Source organism: Chaetodon trifascialis, chromosome 7, assembly GCF_039877785.1.
Source record: "Chaetodon trifascialis isolate fChaTrf1 chromosome 7, fChaTrf1.hap1, whole genome shotgun sequence".
Taxonomy (NCBI): Eukaryota; Metazoa; Chordata; class Actinopteri; order Chaetodontiformes; family Chaetodontidae; genus Chaetodon; species Chaetodon trifascialis.
The window spans coordinates 14,467,255-14,484,134 of record NC_092062.1 but is presented as its reverse complement, the minus strand read 5'-3'; the positions used below and the strand labels follow the sequence as shown (position 1 = coordinate 14,484,134).

At 43.0% G+C, this 16,880-nt stretch overlaps 1 protein-coding gene across 1 annotated transcript in view; it reads left to right on the top strand.

Annotated features, from left to right (window-relative positions):
• Window positions 1-16,880, top strand: part of LOC139334060 (transmembrane protein 65-like) — a 36,896-nt gene that overhangs the window by 570 nt on the left and 19,446 nt on the right. Inside the window, exons 2-3 of the mRNA XM_070966801.1 lie at window positions 23-339; window positions 14,731-14,775. Coding sequence (XP_070822902.1) covers window positions 57-339; window positions 14,731-14,775 — 328 coding nt within the window. The 5' untranslated portion in view covers window positions 23-56. The remainder of the gene's footprint in view (window positions 1-22; window positions 340-14,730; window positions 14,776-16,880) is intronic.

The window sequence follows — 16,880 nt, the reverse complement described above, 5'->3', positions numbered from 1 at the left end:
GTCCTCTGCTGGTCTCCATCAGGTTTCCGGTACATTGCTCTACCCCCATCCCAGAGATGCTGCCCTGCCTGCGGAGAGTCCTGCGGCCCGCTCTCTCTCTGAGAGCCGGCACTGGGTTGGCCACAGCCGGACTCGGAAACCACCAAACACCCGCTATAGCATCCCCGCTCTTCATGCTGGTGCAGCGGTGTAACCTGGGCACACACCCGCTGAAGGAGCCCGTGGAGCCCCTCAACTCGCCCCGAGGGGCCAAGGAGTTTATTTATAGCCTTCATCCGTCTGAGCGCACCTGTCTGCTCCGAGAGCTGCACAGGTTCGAGTCCATAGCCATAGCTCAAGGTAAGTTATGCAGTATTAGATGTGTTTTCATTTTGGGTGGCACAAGGCGGGAAAATCCGTGGAAATACACCCAACATTTTAAAGTCACAAATAATGAATAGACTCTAATATACAGCATGTATACATTATCTGTGAAAAACAGAAAAGTCTTATTCAGAAAATACTTTATTGGAAAAGTCTTCATTGAAATAAGTTCTAATTTATAATCATATATCATCCTAATTACTATTGACATAAGCTAAATGGGTAAAAGGCTGTAATGAGATGTATTAACCTGCAGTGAGGTTTAGAGTCTAATGTTTGTTACGGAAGTGTAAAAAAAAGTTGGAAGTTGCAGTTTGATGTGTGTGGTTAAAGGCAATTTTCCCCAAAAATACTGTAACAAAACCGCCTTGAGAAGAGCAGCTAATTCCCAGAGTGCTGTTCTGCAGCTGACCTGATCTCTGACCTCTGACCTCCCAGTGTGCAGAGAGAATCCTTTGGCCAGGAATCAATAATTGTATGGTACCATTAATTCTTACTTCCACTTGTAGCCACATTCACATCTATTCCATATGCATTACACACACAGTATTTCAACTGGGAGAACAGTAATTTAAATATAGTATATAATATTATATAATATTAATATTATATATATAATATAATATTATATAATATAAAACATTAATAAAGTATAATAATATAGTATTTAAAGCAGATTATATCCAGAAGTATAAATATTGAACAAACCTCCTCACGTTTCTTCAGAAAACCTTTTCATCGTGCCAACCTCCAAATATATTAGACCAGGGACATAACACTGTGGCGTTCAAGTGTTTTCAACTCACTGGCCTGTAGGACAGTTTACGCTCTAGTTTTCATGTTAAAGTGCAAAGGAGGACGACAGTGGATGTCCCAAAGATGGAGAGAAAAAGAAAGAAGTGGGTCAATCGATACCAAGACAGAGGCGAATAGAGGGAGAGGACGAGGAGAGACATGAGTGATGATGAAGAGGCTCCACGGTGCATGAGGTTGTCTCTGGGAGTATGCTGCTATGAGCTCCTGTCATCCTCTATATTTCTCTCCAGCGATGAAGCGCAGAGACTGCACTTAAAAATAGATTCTCATAATTTGGTTTCATCCCGGGCCATTGTCAGATATTGGATTTGGACGAACAGAAAGACTGAAAAATGAGAATATGGTGGAAACGTAATCGATGCTCCTTTCGCTTTGTCAGTGAAAATATTGATAAAGATATCAGGTCCATCACGCTCAGCCGTAGAATTGTGGATAAAAGATTAAGCACTGTCCCTGTGGGGGTGTCGGGGAAGTAAGTGTAGTTTACTCTAGTGTCTCATGATGGACAAATGATTCTCATCTTGCGGGACAGCCCTCAGGGCAGCTTCACATATCTGAGGATTTCAAAGTCAGAAAAATGCCCCAAATCTTTCAGTTCCCCCTCACCAACGTTTTGGAGCACATGCCTTTATTTTTTTATGCGTACTCCCTCCTGTGAGGTCACTAAACTAACACACAGCTGGACTCACAGCGCACCGTACACCAGCCTCCTTTAAACCACATACAGACAGACTGCTGGCATCATTTGCTATGAACAGTGTCATGTCTGCTGTTTCTTCTCAGCACGCAGTATCCGAGGCTCTGAATGACAAGTAGCAGCGACATGTGCAAATCACAGCCCAGGCTGTCGCTGTTAATCTAACCAAGCCTCTGGCATTGTGAGTTTTATCTCTAAAAGAGAAATTCTAAAAGGCTTTTCACTTTTTAATGCATCAGGTTTTTTTGGAGGAAAAATGTGAGAAATTTTGCATTATTTTTCCTGTTTTCTGCCATCATAATTCAATCTCCGCAGCATACTATACAATCCTGCATGAAAAACATGAGTATAACTGTGGGAGGGAAGCATGCTGCTGCAGTATGTGGGATGCTATTGATTCTTTATTGTATTGATCGGGCCGCAGCAGTCAGCCACCTCTCTCCATGTACGTTGAAACAGGCCTGTTTGGTTTCTGCGTAGCATGTTTGGTGGTTACAGTAGTCATCTCTGCAGTGATAACAATGCTGCGCAGTGTGCTGGAGCAGTGGCTGCCACTGTCGCCTCACTCTGGGTTTGAACCTGGCCGGCTGGGGACTTTCTGTGTGGCGTTTGCACGTCCACAGTCCAAAGACTGGACGGTTAACTGGCTCCTAAGTTGCCCGTAGGAGTGAATGTGAATGTGTTAGCCCTGTGATGCCCTGTGTACTCTGTCTCGTCCAGTGTTATCTGGGATCAGCTCCAGGACCCTGGAACCTTCTAAAGGATAATGGATGATGGACGGCTGGACAATGATGCTGAAAGTGGTGATTACAGAGATAGCAGTGAAGACAATGTGGTGATGAGTTAAACAGAACAGATATTTTGCGTGTTGTTGTTTTATTGACAAGACCATCACATGTTTAGTGTTCACAGCTGTAGTGATAGCTACTGCTCAATAAAATTAGACCCTGCTCGATTCCTGCACTGTTCCAGGAACTAAATTGTTTTCCACAGTGCACTGAGGAAATTAATTTGTTTTTCTAAAAAACAACTCAGTTTGTCTATTGATTTGAAATACCTCCGCCTTCCTCATTCCCGCTCTCTACCCCGACTCTGGGGCGACCCTTCATTACGAGGCATTTCAATGAGATCCTCCATGCCCAGTGATCCTAATAGTACATCATTATTTTCCTGTTCCTGTTCCTGATTGTATCCTGACCACACAGTGCGAGCGTTCCCCCGTGTGCCACAAACACTCTGCAAGATCAGCATTGAGCAAACAGCCCCAAATCCCTCATGAGCCTCATGGTGGAGGTTTTTTACATCACGAAAAGTATGGCACTCATTTTGGACCGCTGAAATACGTTCAAGTTGCACTTAGTGACTGGAAAACTGTAATTTACCACTCAAATCTTTCAGGAAAGAATGATTGGATGATACTGAATATCAAAGAGTATCATGCTTTGTTAAAAAGTGGATTGTGTGGCATGACAATGGAGAGATGTGAGGACATTTTGAGCCAGGCTCAGAGCTTCCCTCCCCTCCTTTGAAACCACCACAAATTCTTAACTAATATACGAGAATAATGTGAGCTTGTGTACTGAGGTGACTGTAGGCAGAGGGCAGCTGCTTTCCTCTGCTCTCACCTATGGGGCCTGCCTGACTGCCGCTCGCTGACGTCCTCACCTTCACACTATAATAACCCTCAGGGATTGTCTTACCGACTGTATATGCAGGCTGCAAATCAGCTGAATCAGGGATTGCTGGACTCATCAACTCACTCTTTCACTGACTTGCTGGCTGTGAGATTGATTTTTTTTTTTTTTGACAAGCTTATCAACATCCATCATCATTGTAACTAGAGGGTGCAGCACCCCTGAAGTTTTTTTTATGCAGGCTCACTAAATGGCTAGTGTTACTGCAAGTTACTGAAAAGTAATTAGTTACTTGGGAATGTAACTTTGTGTTACTTTTAAGTGTCTGCTTCAGATACTTTAGCTATATTATAGTAGTGGTCTGTGGCAGTGTGAGACAGTATTAACACTCCAAACCACCAGAGGGCAGCAATGGCTCGTGTTCCCACCTGTACGCTACATTTGGACTGTGTTGGTGAGGAAGTAGGATTTGGTAGAAGACCCACAGGATGCGGGATGTACACGTTAACTGAGCTTTTTCTGCAGTGGTTAATAAATAATTGAATTTGATGAACCCAAGCTTCCTCTGCAGTCCACTAATTTCACGAAAGTAATGAGCCCATGTAAATTTCAGGCATCGTAATTCAATTTAATTTGAAAAAGTAATTAGTTAAATGTCAAGTTACTGCCACCTGTAGAGGAACAACACTGCAGGTGCAACAAGGCAGTAAAAATGTTAATGATCTTGCATTTAAAGCTTAATCATTAATCAACTTTTTGGCCAGTTGGGGGCAGCGCAACAAGCTGCAAGCACAACACTGACATATTGTCACCTTCTAAAGTTTGTATTGCGATCCTAAACATCCTGCAGACACAGAGCTCCTGAGTAAAATATGTGGCTGTTCAGCTGCTGAATGGTCAACGTGTTCACCTGCTAGTTGCTAACTTTGTCTGTTTATCAGCTGGAAACAGCTGCCTTTCGGGCTGGAAACACGTCAGTAAAACAGTAACGTGATGTACTTTTTCTGAAATGTTATTTCATGACAGCATAGAAGAATAAAGAAGTTAAATCGTGAATCTTGATGACTTCACATTGTGATGTTTGAGATCTCTGTAATGATGCTGCCACAGACCAGAGATAAAGGCTTCAGTTTAGTGATTATTACTCCGTCCTTGCATGGCATGTAAGAAATCTTTGGCTGGGGGGAAGATAAATATTTGTAATAGCTATCTGACTAATACTGGGAAGACGAAGATCATATCAAACAAAGACATGATTAATTATTATGGTGATTGCTTGAATCTCATTATGATGATAGAGTAAGAATAGAGAGAGAGGATGGAAATAAAGGGGCCACACTAGTAAAAATAAGGATATTCAGATTCATCCAATAAAGCCCATTTTCACCAAATTTTCACCAATGCATGACCTGTTCAGAGTTGCTGAAGGACGTTAAATGCAGAGCAGAGCAGAATCAGTATGATGTTCAACGTATGCAGCCCATAAGCAAAGGGCAGATACTCGCCATTTTTACCTTAAAGCTACTGTGGTTACAGTTGAAAACTTCCCTATATGAAGTTTAATTGGAAATCTTATCACCAGGAGCAAACGCTGACCCACAAACATCCTCTGTGGAAACAGGAGAAGCTGATTCTCACACGTCTCACACAGGGAACATGCATTTGCATATAAAGGCCCCTGTTCACAAAAAATTCAGGACTTCATTCTGAAGTTCTTCAAAAGAAGCTCGGAAAAAAGGAGGAAGCGAGTTGGAGGAGCGGGAGAGATGCAGATAGATAGATAGATAGATAGATAGATAGATAGATAGATAGATAGATAGATAGATAGATAGATAGATAGATAGATAGATAGATAGATAGATAGATAGATAGATGAATGAATAAGCAACCAGGGCTCCTTCTGTTCCACCTGGACCTCAGTAATCATTGGACAGTTACTGAGTGACTCAGCGACATCCGCTGTACTAACATTGTTTTCCCGCAGGCCTGCTGCTGAGATCGAAGCCATTTCCCCTCATGGCTCAGAGGATGGAGAAGCACTGTAGAGGGAAGGTTAATTGGGGATGCAAAAGAGGAGAGAGAGCCGGGAGAGGAAGTGATTCGTCCTCATGACTTCTCTTTGTTTTTTTAGTTTTTTCTACCTCAGTGAGGCTGCAGTACAAAATCTCACGAACAGCTCACACTTCCTCTTCCTTTCATCAACCCGCCTTCCATTTGTCTGGAAGTTAAAAATCCTGCTCCTTCTTCATCTTCATCATTGAACCGTAGTGAATCCTGGATCAAAGCTTTCATCTTCTTTCCTCGGGTTCATCGATGTCGCAGGGAGGCCTGATATTTCTATGCTTGGTATATTGCTTTCGTAGCGCCTGGTGATATTTGATTCCACCATGTTGAAAGGGGAAGCCATATCCTCTCACCGCCTCAGATTATAGCTGTCTCGCCTGAAATAAGGAACAAAGAGCACCATCTCACGTCTCCATTCTGCAGTATTGTCATGCTAATTCACACACACAGCTGCATAATGCAAGCCCATGGTGACATTTAACCTGCTGTGACCTACGTACAAATACAACTGACTCCCTTCAGACTGGTTAAAAAAAACCATAGAGGCATCAGCACATTTGCAAGTCAGTGTTACGATGCTGCCGTCATGCTGATATCTGCCTCCCTGAAAAGCAGCAGTGACTCTCGCTGTGCATGCCAGAGAGTCACCTCAGGCGCTGTCCAGCGGATGCTGTCGCGGTGACATTTGTTTGGTAATTTGTGTCCAGAAAACGCACCGTTCATCACAGACTGTAATAACACGCTGAGCGTTTTTACTGAATGCAGTTGGCTGCAGCCTTTAATATCGAATCAGTCTCATGGTGCTTCTTCATTGGAAATCTTTCGAAACTGCAGTGGCTGCTCCTGTTGTGTAGGTGTTGCATCTTGTGACACCTACACAAGCTTTCCAATTTAGCACGGCACACATGCAGCGCGGCCTCAGATTCTTTTTGTAGTCTTTAAAAACAATTCAAGTCTTCGGTGTCAGGCAGAGGTAGACAGACGCAGGCTTCCAGTTCGTAGGCAGTCACAAGAACTCCACTTCAGCATATTGGGAAATCCAAAGCTCGCCTGCCGTGTCAGTTATGATTGGACAACTGCTCTTCAGATGTTACCCTCAAAAATTGTGACCCTCAAAAATGAGCTTCACCCTGAAATTGAGAACTGCTGTATTTCAACATATTGCTTGTAAAGCCTCTTTCACACTGAACACAAAACCCACTAACATTTGGCTTTCGTCCTCAGTGGGAAAGAGTACAATCAGCATTCACTCGCAGGTCAAATGACTCTGCAGTAGTCATGGGTATTTGCCTGTGTGGAGCAGGTACCTGTTTTTAAAAGACCTGCATATATATGGTCATCTTGGTGTGAAAGTGGTATCAGAAAAACATCAAGGCCAAACGTAATGGGGAAAAAATACATTATATATGGAGCCCGGTATGTGAGATTGTCTTCCGAGTGGCAATCTGGCACCAATTAAAATGTTATGATTCAGGAGATGTGAAAGTGAGGAGGAAAATCACTGCATATGGCTCCTCTTTTTTGTGAAACCTAGACAGATGGATCAAGGCATGAATCAAATTACACAGGCACCACATAAGCCTGTTTAATGATATTATGCACAGCAGGATGTGTTTGATATTCAAGGTGGTGTTTGTTTTTGTGAGCCTGTCCATTCTTTCAGGAGGTCATGGGCTTCAGAGCGTCGGAGACAGGGATGGATCATTTTCTGCTTTTTTTTTTTTTCATGGGCCAATATGACCTCCGGAGGCAACACGCATCCTCGCTTTGTGTCGCCTCCAAACTGTTTCCTCCTTCATTTCTTTGGCTCTGTGGTCTCCTCACTCACTGCGTTTTCCCTCTCGTCGTTCCCGCTCCCTGTCTGTCCCTCCCTTTCACACTCCTGAGATGTAGTACAACACACTGCACATCATACCTCCTTGTTTTCTCCTTGGTGCGTAACCTCTCAGAGGCTGACCTTGCTGCACAGTCATGGCTGCTGATTTCACTGCAGCACTACAAGTCAGCACTTCACAGTGGATATTAAGGTTAATGATGCTCTCTGGGCCTGTATTTCCTATTCGTATTACTTTTCGGTTTCACTTATTATTTAACACCTACTTACTAAGTTGCTTCCGTTACTGGCAAATTGACTTATTTTTGTTGGAACTGGGCAGCAGACAGTTTCTTATTTACGCATCCAGCAGTTACAGAGCAACATTAGCTCTCCCTTTTTGAATGAAACGCTTCACTGTGCTCACAAGCTAGTAGTGTGTCGGCTGTTAAATGCTGTTGTGTGTTTTAGAGCTTTTTCACCCCCCCCCCCCCCCCCCCCCCCCCCCCCCCACACACACACACACACACACACACACACACAAAAAAAACAGCTGCCTGCTGTGTCTGGAAACAATGCTGATAAGAGAGGAATGAGGGTGAACCACACAGTGAAGTTGTGGGCCATAAAATCTACGCAGTGAAAACTGAATGAAGCTAAAATGCTCTTTAGAGTCTCATCGCTCCAAACCACCGCTTTTACATTACACACAGTTGTTTGATCCTTTGTTAATATAAAAATATTGTACTTGCAATGCAAATTTCAGCCACTGGTCCTCTGGTTTATGCTGTAGCAGGGTGGTTTCCAATATTCAAAAACAATATAATCCTGCCCACCGTCCAGGCTAAGACCATTGATTACACAGCAAAAACGACAACATGCATCTGACCTGCAGTATGGTAAACAATGGAGACTGTAAATATCTTTCACATGGCACTGACTTTTCTGACAGTTGATTAAGATTAAGATTAAGATTACTTTATTAATCACTGCACTGGGAGGAGACTGCACACACGCCATGCTTCGTGAAATTATTTTTCTCCACGTTTGACCTATCCTGGTCCGTCGTTCCTCCACGGCAGACCAGGAGCAGTGGGCTGCCAGCTGATGCAGGCGCCCGCGCCCGGGGACCCGTCCTTCTTTGTCACGATTGGTCAGGTGGTGATCTTCTTGCATGTTTTTAGTGGGGGTTATTTTAAGGAGGAAACCCCGGGTGAACACGGGGAGGACATGCAAACTCCACACAGAAAGGCCCTTTTTTCCTCGAGCAGCAGGCACTGAAGGCATGGTGGAGGACACGCCACCAGCGCCCACAGCGGGATTCAAACCGGGGACCTTCTAGCTGTGAGGCGACAGTGTTACCACTTGTTCCACCGTGCTACCCAAATTGCAAATGCGCAGAAGATGAAGCTAAATCGTTTACAAATCGCCCTCAACAAGCAGCTTTCTCACAGCTCCTGCCACTCTACCTGCTGCTGTTTGACTGCAGAGAAGGATTCAGTGTAGTTTGTGCCACTTTTGTATTGTTTAAGCAATTTTCCCTGCTGTGCAGCACGCCGGCACGGCCAAATATAACCCCGCAGCAAACAGAGGTAATGAAAGAGGAAGAGATCTGTGCACACCTGCACAGAGGCTCCAATTAGCCAAAAGAAGCGAAAACCCCTGTGCATGTGTTTCTCTGTTTAACACTGGCTGAGTGTTTGTTTTGATCAATGACTGATTGACATCAAGGAAGCCAGGTGTATGCAATTAACTGCAGTTAGCTTGCTTGGAGGAAAGAAAACTAGCTTCAGTATTGTTGACAGGTTGAGGAACCTTTACTGTGAACCAAAGAAAGAAAAAAATACACTCTGCACTGCTGTTCCTCTCAGTTTCCACCAGCCCGATTGTGCACACTTAAAGTGGGGTATGGTTACCGTTTGATGCACATCACAGACAGCCCAAGTCTGGCAAGTGAGACGTGTTAGAGATTGTTAGACTGATTGATCGATAGATGTCAAGAGGCGGATATCTATTTTGTTTCATAATGAAGAGATCCAAGCCTTCAGGTGCTCAGGAAAGAACACAGAGAAAATAGGAAGAGGAAAAGAAAGCCTGACGTAGAGGTGTGGAGGCATTTCCCATCATTTTCCCATCAAGTTCGCTGTCTTCTGTTCCAAAATGCAAATGTTGCTTTTTGTTCAGTCAATCATCAATCAGTAACCCAAATCCTCACCAAGAACAGCAAAATGGCCGGAGTTGGTCCTGCGTGAAATGCATGCTGTCCTCAGGACTTCATCTCTGTGTGTTGTTGCTAATGTGCAGGGAAAATCCTTGTAAACTATTTACTGTATAGTGCGAGTGTGACTAATTTTAGCCCACTGCTCAATTAAAAATATTTCCCTTTTCCTCTTTGCTGAGCTCCTTTGTTCCTGCTGGCTATAAGATAGATACGAAACCAGGTTACTTTCTTCTTCCCTTAGCGTCTCTTGTGGTTTGCCATTTGTCAGGAGGACATTTTCAAGGATTTGTGGTTCATTTAGTCTGTTTCTGTGTTTTGTTTCAGGCCTTCCACAGCAGCTTTAATTGGCACTGGGGGAAAAGAGTGGTGTATTTATTTGTCTACCTGTCTTTATAGAGTTCACTGAACATCCCGGTGTGTGTGTGTGTGGGGGGGGTGCTTTGCTGAACTTTAACTCCACCGTTAGGCTTCAGTTCTGTCGTGTCATGCCTCAGCGCTTTGTATTTTCCTCTCACTGGTATATACTGACAGACTTATTCTGCTTTACTGTGAGCTACTCATTATTTTCCCTCACCAACACAGAGTATTTTAAGTTGTGGCATGACCTTTAGAAGCCCTCCAGTAGACATTTAAAGGGAAGCAGGCTTTCCTTCAAGTGAGTTATTGTGTGCACAATACAAGCTTAAAGTGGACTCAGTCATTTTTTCCAAACTGCATTAAAATTAGATGTACAAATTGCTTTCTTATGCAAGTTTTCTGTCTAAATCTAATCACCCATTCTGGGACAAATTAATAGCAATCACAAATTTTCTAAGCTGCTACAGAAGTTTTTTTTTTTCTCTCTCTCTGCAGAACTTTTCTCATTCCGCCTTGTAGGACTGTCCATTGTGGCCCACATTCTGTGTGCGGTGTAATTTCCTCTTCTCTCCCTCATAAATCACAGAAGAATAGCAAGGTGCTGTGCACTTGATGAATGGGTCTAGCCTTCTATTGTTCCCGTTCTGCTGAACTCTATTGATCTCACACACGCACAGGCTCGGCCTCACACGCACCAACATATGCAGACACAAATGCAGATGCTATGGCTGTAGATTCAAATAGATAAACGCATGCTTGTAGGTTCACAAACACTGTGTCTCTTGACACAAGAGGTGCTCTCATAATGAGAAAGCCCTCTCTGTGTGAGGAGGTGTGAAACTCAAAAATCAATGAAGTCCTGAGGGGAAAACAAGGGTGTTTCTTAGTTTACACTTGCTAGAAAAAGCCCGGGACACACACACCGACAGAGGCAGTCACGCACACACACAAACCGCACTGCACTGCTACACAGTCCTGTGATGAAAAATGCCGCTGCATACCTTTTAACACCAACATCTAAATTTGCAGAAAAGCGTATTGCCTCTATTTATTACTGACTGACAGACATTTATTCATCATAGCTGAGTTTTGCTGTGAGAGAACTTGGCTTTTGGGCTCTTTCACAGACTTCTCTCCAGTTTCCAAAACTCTGTTCACACTTCAATTTCATGCTGTACCAGCACCAAGAGACGCAGTGTGGAACAAGCCATTTGTCACGGCAAAACAAAGACAAGAAAGTGTGACTTTTATCTCGCCTCTGAGCAATCCCAGCTAAATAGAACCTGAGTGTTAATGTTTGTCTCCTCAAACGTAGACAATTTCAGAGCAGCAAGCAGCTGAGGTGAGAATAGAACAAAGCGAAAGTAAAAATCTCAGAATAAAAGCCAACCAAGCAGCACACAAATATGTAAGAGAGCATCAATGTGAGCCTCTTAAAGTAAGTGCTATCTGGCTGAGTGAACATAGTTTCACCAATAGGACTGTAACATACAGACTGCCAGATAGAGCGCATTATACTTTAGCTAAATGAGCTTTTAGCCATGCATTGCTCTCGGAATAGAAATGTTGGACTGTCTACCACCTTGGCACCGACTGATATATCTCAACAACTATGGGATGGTTTGCCTGTCCCCTCTGGATAAATTTTAATAACATTGCTGACTTGATTTTTCATCTAGTGCCATAATCAGGTCAGATTTTAATTGTCCAGTGGTATCTGCAAAAGTAAAATTATTCCTGTCAGTGTTTAGTGCTCAGTAGCAAAGGTTGGCATGCTAACATGCTAAACTGAGTATGTGAACATCTGTATTAGCATGTTAGCAGATCACTGTGAGCATGTTAGCATGTTTAGCTCAAAGCACCGCTGTGCTTGAGTTCAGAGCTTCACTGAGCTGTTTGTCTGTAAACACTCTTTATCAAATGCCAGCTGTGTGCTGTACAGGTGCTTCTGCAGCTGGAGGATACAAAGTCAAAGAAAGCTTGAAAAGAATGAAACATGGCTGCTTTGGTATTCAATCATGCTCATGCTTATCACAGCCTATTAAATGTTTTCACCACTCCTGTTGGAATCGAATTCTCTCACGACAGCAGCTCTGGGTGATTTAAGGCACCATGCAATCAATACTTTCTACTAGAGGAGTTCTGGGGAAATAGTCAGCCATGTTGGCTATCACAGTTCTAACAAATTGCTGGATGAAGCCCCGCGGATAGAGGGAGAGAAAACTCTTATGTTTCTCGTTAATGGTTTTCTTCTCACGTGACGAGTGACTCAGCTGCATTGTCATCAGGCCTCATTCTCTTTAAGTGATGGGAAAATATAGCAGGAATGGGCTTTTGATTTGGGCCACAGTGATGCATTGCATAATTTCTATCACATCAGAATGAAACACATTAGAACTATTGATTCCATCAGTTACAGGCCTGTGTCGTAGCGTTGTTCAACAGCGTAGGGCCGTAGTATCTGCTGTTTGGTAAGCCCAAAACTTCAAAACAAAAGATCAGCACTTTAGTACATTTTTAACCACTTAGTATCTTCTCGGTTCTAAGAAAACAGAAAAACACATTGTTGTGTATACACTATACTTCTGCAGTTAATAGAACCCCGACTTCCTCCTTAATCCCACTTAAATCAACCTTTAAACTGATGTTTGACATTTTGTAACGGCCCTAAATTACAGATTATTTACCCTGGAAGAAATTATCTGCTGTGTAGTGAACTCAAGCTTGGACCAGTGTTAAAACACAACCCTGAAGTTTAGACATTTCTCATGAGTGACTACTTGCCATAGTAACACATAACTTTGCTGTCAGCCCGTGTGTGTGTGTGTGTGTGTGTGTGTGTGTGTGTGTGTGTGTGTGTGTGTGTGTGTGTGTGTGTGTGTGTGTGTGTTGTAAGGCAAGCAGCTTGAATTGTAAAAAAGTAAAAAAGCTCTTTGTTGACCCTAAATATGGTGTCAGTCATTGGTGATTGATTAACAAGTTATCTCATTTCCAGAGCCTGAGTGTGACAACTGGGAGTAATTCAGCATCAGCTGTTCAGAGGAGGAGGTTTCAGTTATGTGGTTGATATAGCAGCACATGAACCGACAGCGCTGCCTCTCAAATGAGTGCAGGAGAATCATTAAAAGCCTTTAATTAAATCCCAAAACAACCCCTGAATGAGTGATAAATGGAAAGAAATGTCTGGTACTTAATTGCCAAAGCATCTTCTGCGGAGAGGATCTTCATCTCTTCGTAGTTAATGCTTTTGGCAGCTGAGAGGATTTTCCAAAAGCTGTGAAATGAGATAAAAGCTTTAACAATGCTCACGAGGGCGTTGGAGAAAGACAATGTTTCATTATGCACGAGGCGCTGCAGGTGATGACAGGTTTGTGTGTAATTACGAGCGCTGACGATGAACATGCAGTTGTGTTGGTGTGTGTGCGTCTCTGCCAATGTGTCAGCAGTGTTTCTACTCTAGTGCTGATGAAAGGGCCGTCATTGAGGTGGACAACGGTCCATCGTTGTGTCAGCAACGTGAGATGAGCAACTGAAGACTATAACATGAAGCTTGTAATTCAACACTGACTCCTGAGAGGAAAGGAGGGAGTGTAAAGGAGGAGGGCGAGGACGGCCGGCGTGATGGGAGAAAGAGGGCAGATGTTTGTGTGTGTGTGTTGTCACAGTGTGAATTTGGATATAATAAAGTGAATAATTTTGCCTGCAGTGTCGCACTTTATTCAAGATGAGAAGAAGTGCTGAATTCTAAATGGAGTCACAAACAAATTAGTATTTTGGCATTGAATTCTAACTTGTAGCAAGCTCAGCGGTAATTGTGCGTGAGGGATTACATGTTTGTGTCTGTCTTTTTTTAAATGCATGTTTGTGTATGTGGGTGTTTGCAGTGGTGGACACAGACTCCACCATGCCTCGCCTTCCATACCGGTATCTGCTCCAGCCTGAGATAACATGCAGTGGTGCTCAAACACCTGAACGTGTGGACTAACATTTCCACTGACCTCAGTAAAACAAATCCAGTTTCCCAGAACCAGCAAAGGAAATGATCTGGTCCTCTGTCGTCAGCCTTAAAACCAACGTCGTCAGCTCTTGTTCTCCTGCGGGGTCCTGTGTTGTGTTAATGTGGCACATCCAGTCTGACGTGTGTTTCACTCTGCAGCCTCTCCTGTGTTGTTACACCTCTTTAAATTGGGATTAGATTTCAGTGAAGTCATTTTATTTTCAGCCGCGTTTTGTCGGATCACTTATTAAATCTGCTGAGATGAAGGCAGAACACAAATGTCTCTAACACCTTCTGTCCCTTTTTCCTTTTATCTGTCTCTTTGTCACGACACACACACACACACACACACACACACACACACACACACACACACACACACACACACACACACACACACACACACAGAGTCCAATTATAATCAGTGTGCTGGCAGGCCTCTTTTTAGGCTTGATTGGCAGCAGAATTATCATTCTCTGACGTCGCTTTTGTCCTCAATTGTGTCTTGCTCACAGGAAGTGGCAATGAGGGAGCTGCTCTTTGCTCCTCTTCCTCCCTCTGACTCCCTTTCATCACCGCTGACACACTGCTACAGATTTTCTCCCTCTCACTCCCCTTTTTCCTGCTTCTGCTCTCAGTATCCATAAGGCTGGGACTGATAGACTTTGCCATTTAAGAACTGTCCTGACATTTATGCTGACTTTTCCCCCTCCACAGAGAAACAGGCCATCGGAGACGCTTTATGATTCATTCTCTCTTCTTTTTTAGGGCAGCTGGAAATTGCACCACCTACTGCAGCACAGTTAAGATATGGTAAGAAGTCCAGTTTTTTGCATTAGATTCATTTTCTACATGTAGAGGGAATATTTAAATGAGTACGCTCATTTGAAAAAAACGCTCATTAATCTTGTAGCGTGACGGCCAGGACTGACATCCCTCATTTGACCATCAGTCAACCAGGAAGATTAATGAGGATCAGTCTTAATTAACATGAATGATTAGTCTCCCAAAAGAAAAGGCTCAGAACAGACACAGAGATATTCATACTGATCACAGACAACTCAAAAAAAACAACAAATAGTAGTTAAATCACTCTTGTTTTGAGGCAGAAAGAAGAAAGGAATTGCTCGGTAAGTATATTTGGTGACACGTTAGCTCATAGGGCTGTTGCCCCTGATGTCTCAAACTAATTGGTAGCCAAGGATAGCACCAGGAACAGGAAACACTTTGTTTTATATCACTTTATGACATAAAGCACACCAATTCTGGCATCAGTATGTTTATTGTTTAATGTTTGTGGTTTGTATGATCCCCACTGGCCTTCTCCGACGTGGTTTATAGTCTTCTAGGGTCCGTCAAAGCTAAAAAAAATAAAAATAAAAAATCATGGAACTGAGCATTAACTGTTTTTTTGTAGAGTCAGTTAGCATGAATGTTAAATGCAAAACACCTAAAAGAAAAATGACACAACAACAGTTTAAAACAAGACTGATTTGCGATCATCTTGCAGAAAATGTGTTTCACTTCCAGTTTGAAGCTCTTTGTATTTGATGTGAGCTGGTAATAGTTTCCAATCATATAACAGTGTCTCACAGATAACTCCTGTAGACCCATGGAAGGTCATCCACTTGCACATATGTAATCCACCTGCACACACTCAACTGTAAAAGCTTGTGCAGCCACGCTTCACTCTGCAGGGCTCAGTTACTGACATGACCTCACATCTCTCTCCTCCTCTGCTCTTACTGAGAGGTCGGTCAACCTGCTGGTTAACCCAGTGGACTTCATGTCCACTCGTGTTTGTCTTCCTGTCTTTGTTTCTTACGGTGATCGTTTAACAAAGAGGTTTTTGTGACTAAAACAGAGACATCATGTGAGAAACGCCTCCTCTAAAGCTCAGCTGGATTGTCTTTATTCCAGAGCCAAAGCAGGAACAGCATTTCAAGAATTCATATGCCGATTTTGACTAAATTTCACAAAAAAATGAGATAAAATAAAAAACATTTTATATCCAAAAGGTCCAAGGTCGGCTATACTGTGACATCATAAAGTTCTGTAGAAAAACTCTTTTCTGGCCATTATTCAGTGCCATAACTCAGGAACAGAAGGGGAGATTGTGACCATATTTCACATGTGGTCAGATACTGAATTGGTGTCACTAACCTTGGGTGTCCACCTTGAAACTGGTGATTGTGCTGCTGTGTTGAAGATGTGTGTTAAGCATCCACATTTTACAATTTAAAGCTTTGCAGCCATGAGACCGTAATTCTAGTTATTCCAATTTCCCCACTAACGATAAATAATTGTTTCCCAAACAGCTTCAGTCCAACAAAAAGTGCAGTCCTTGTCAGAAGAGTTCATCTTTAATTTCCCCGTCTGACCTGGAGGATATTTGATAAAAACACACTTTAGCCTCAAAGGTTTAACTAGTTAACACAGCCTGGAAAACAGCCATGTCCAGGGGAGATAAGGGGGCTGATTGGGAAATTATATTTTGAGGATTTGAAACTTTCTCTGCAGTGACTTCACTAGCAGCTGTTAACGTGACTTGTTAGATTTCTGCAGCGAAGTATCCAAACCAAACGCCAGGATTAGACTCCACAGCTCTCCGTACCACGAGATGAAGTGCTCTTCACAATCCAGTCCAAGCTGTCCCTGGTGTAGCATTAAAGTAAAGTCTGTGTTTAAGATCTGAGCCAGTCGGTGTTTTGTTTGTTGAGGCTCAAACAGCAAGACTGAAAATTGCTGATTTGTAGTGAAACAGAGCTGCAGCAGAATAAGAGCTGGAGAGAAGAAATGCCTGCTGCTCAGTAATGACTCCGCTCTGAGCACCTCTGCATGTCAGTCACTTGAACTTCAGCTAGAATAGAATAAACTTTGCTGGAGCGGTGGGTGACATTTAAAATACAGTACAAGGT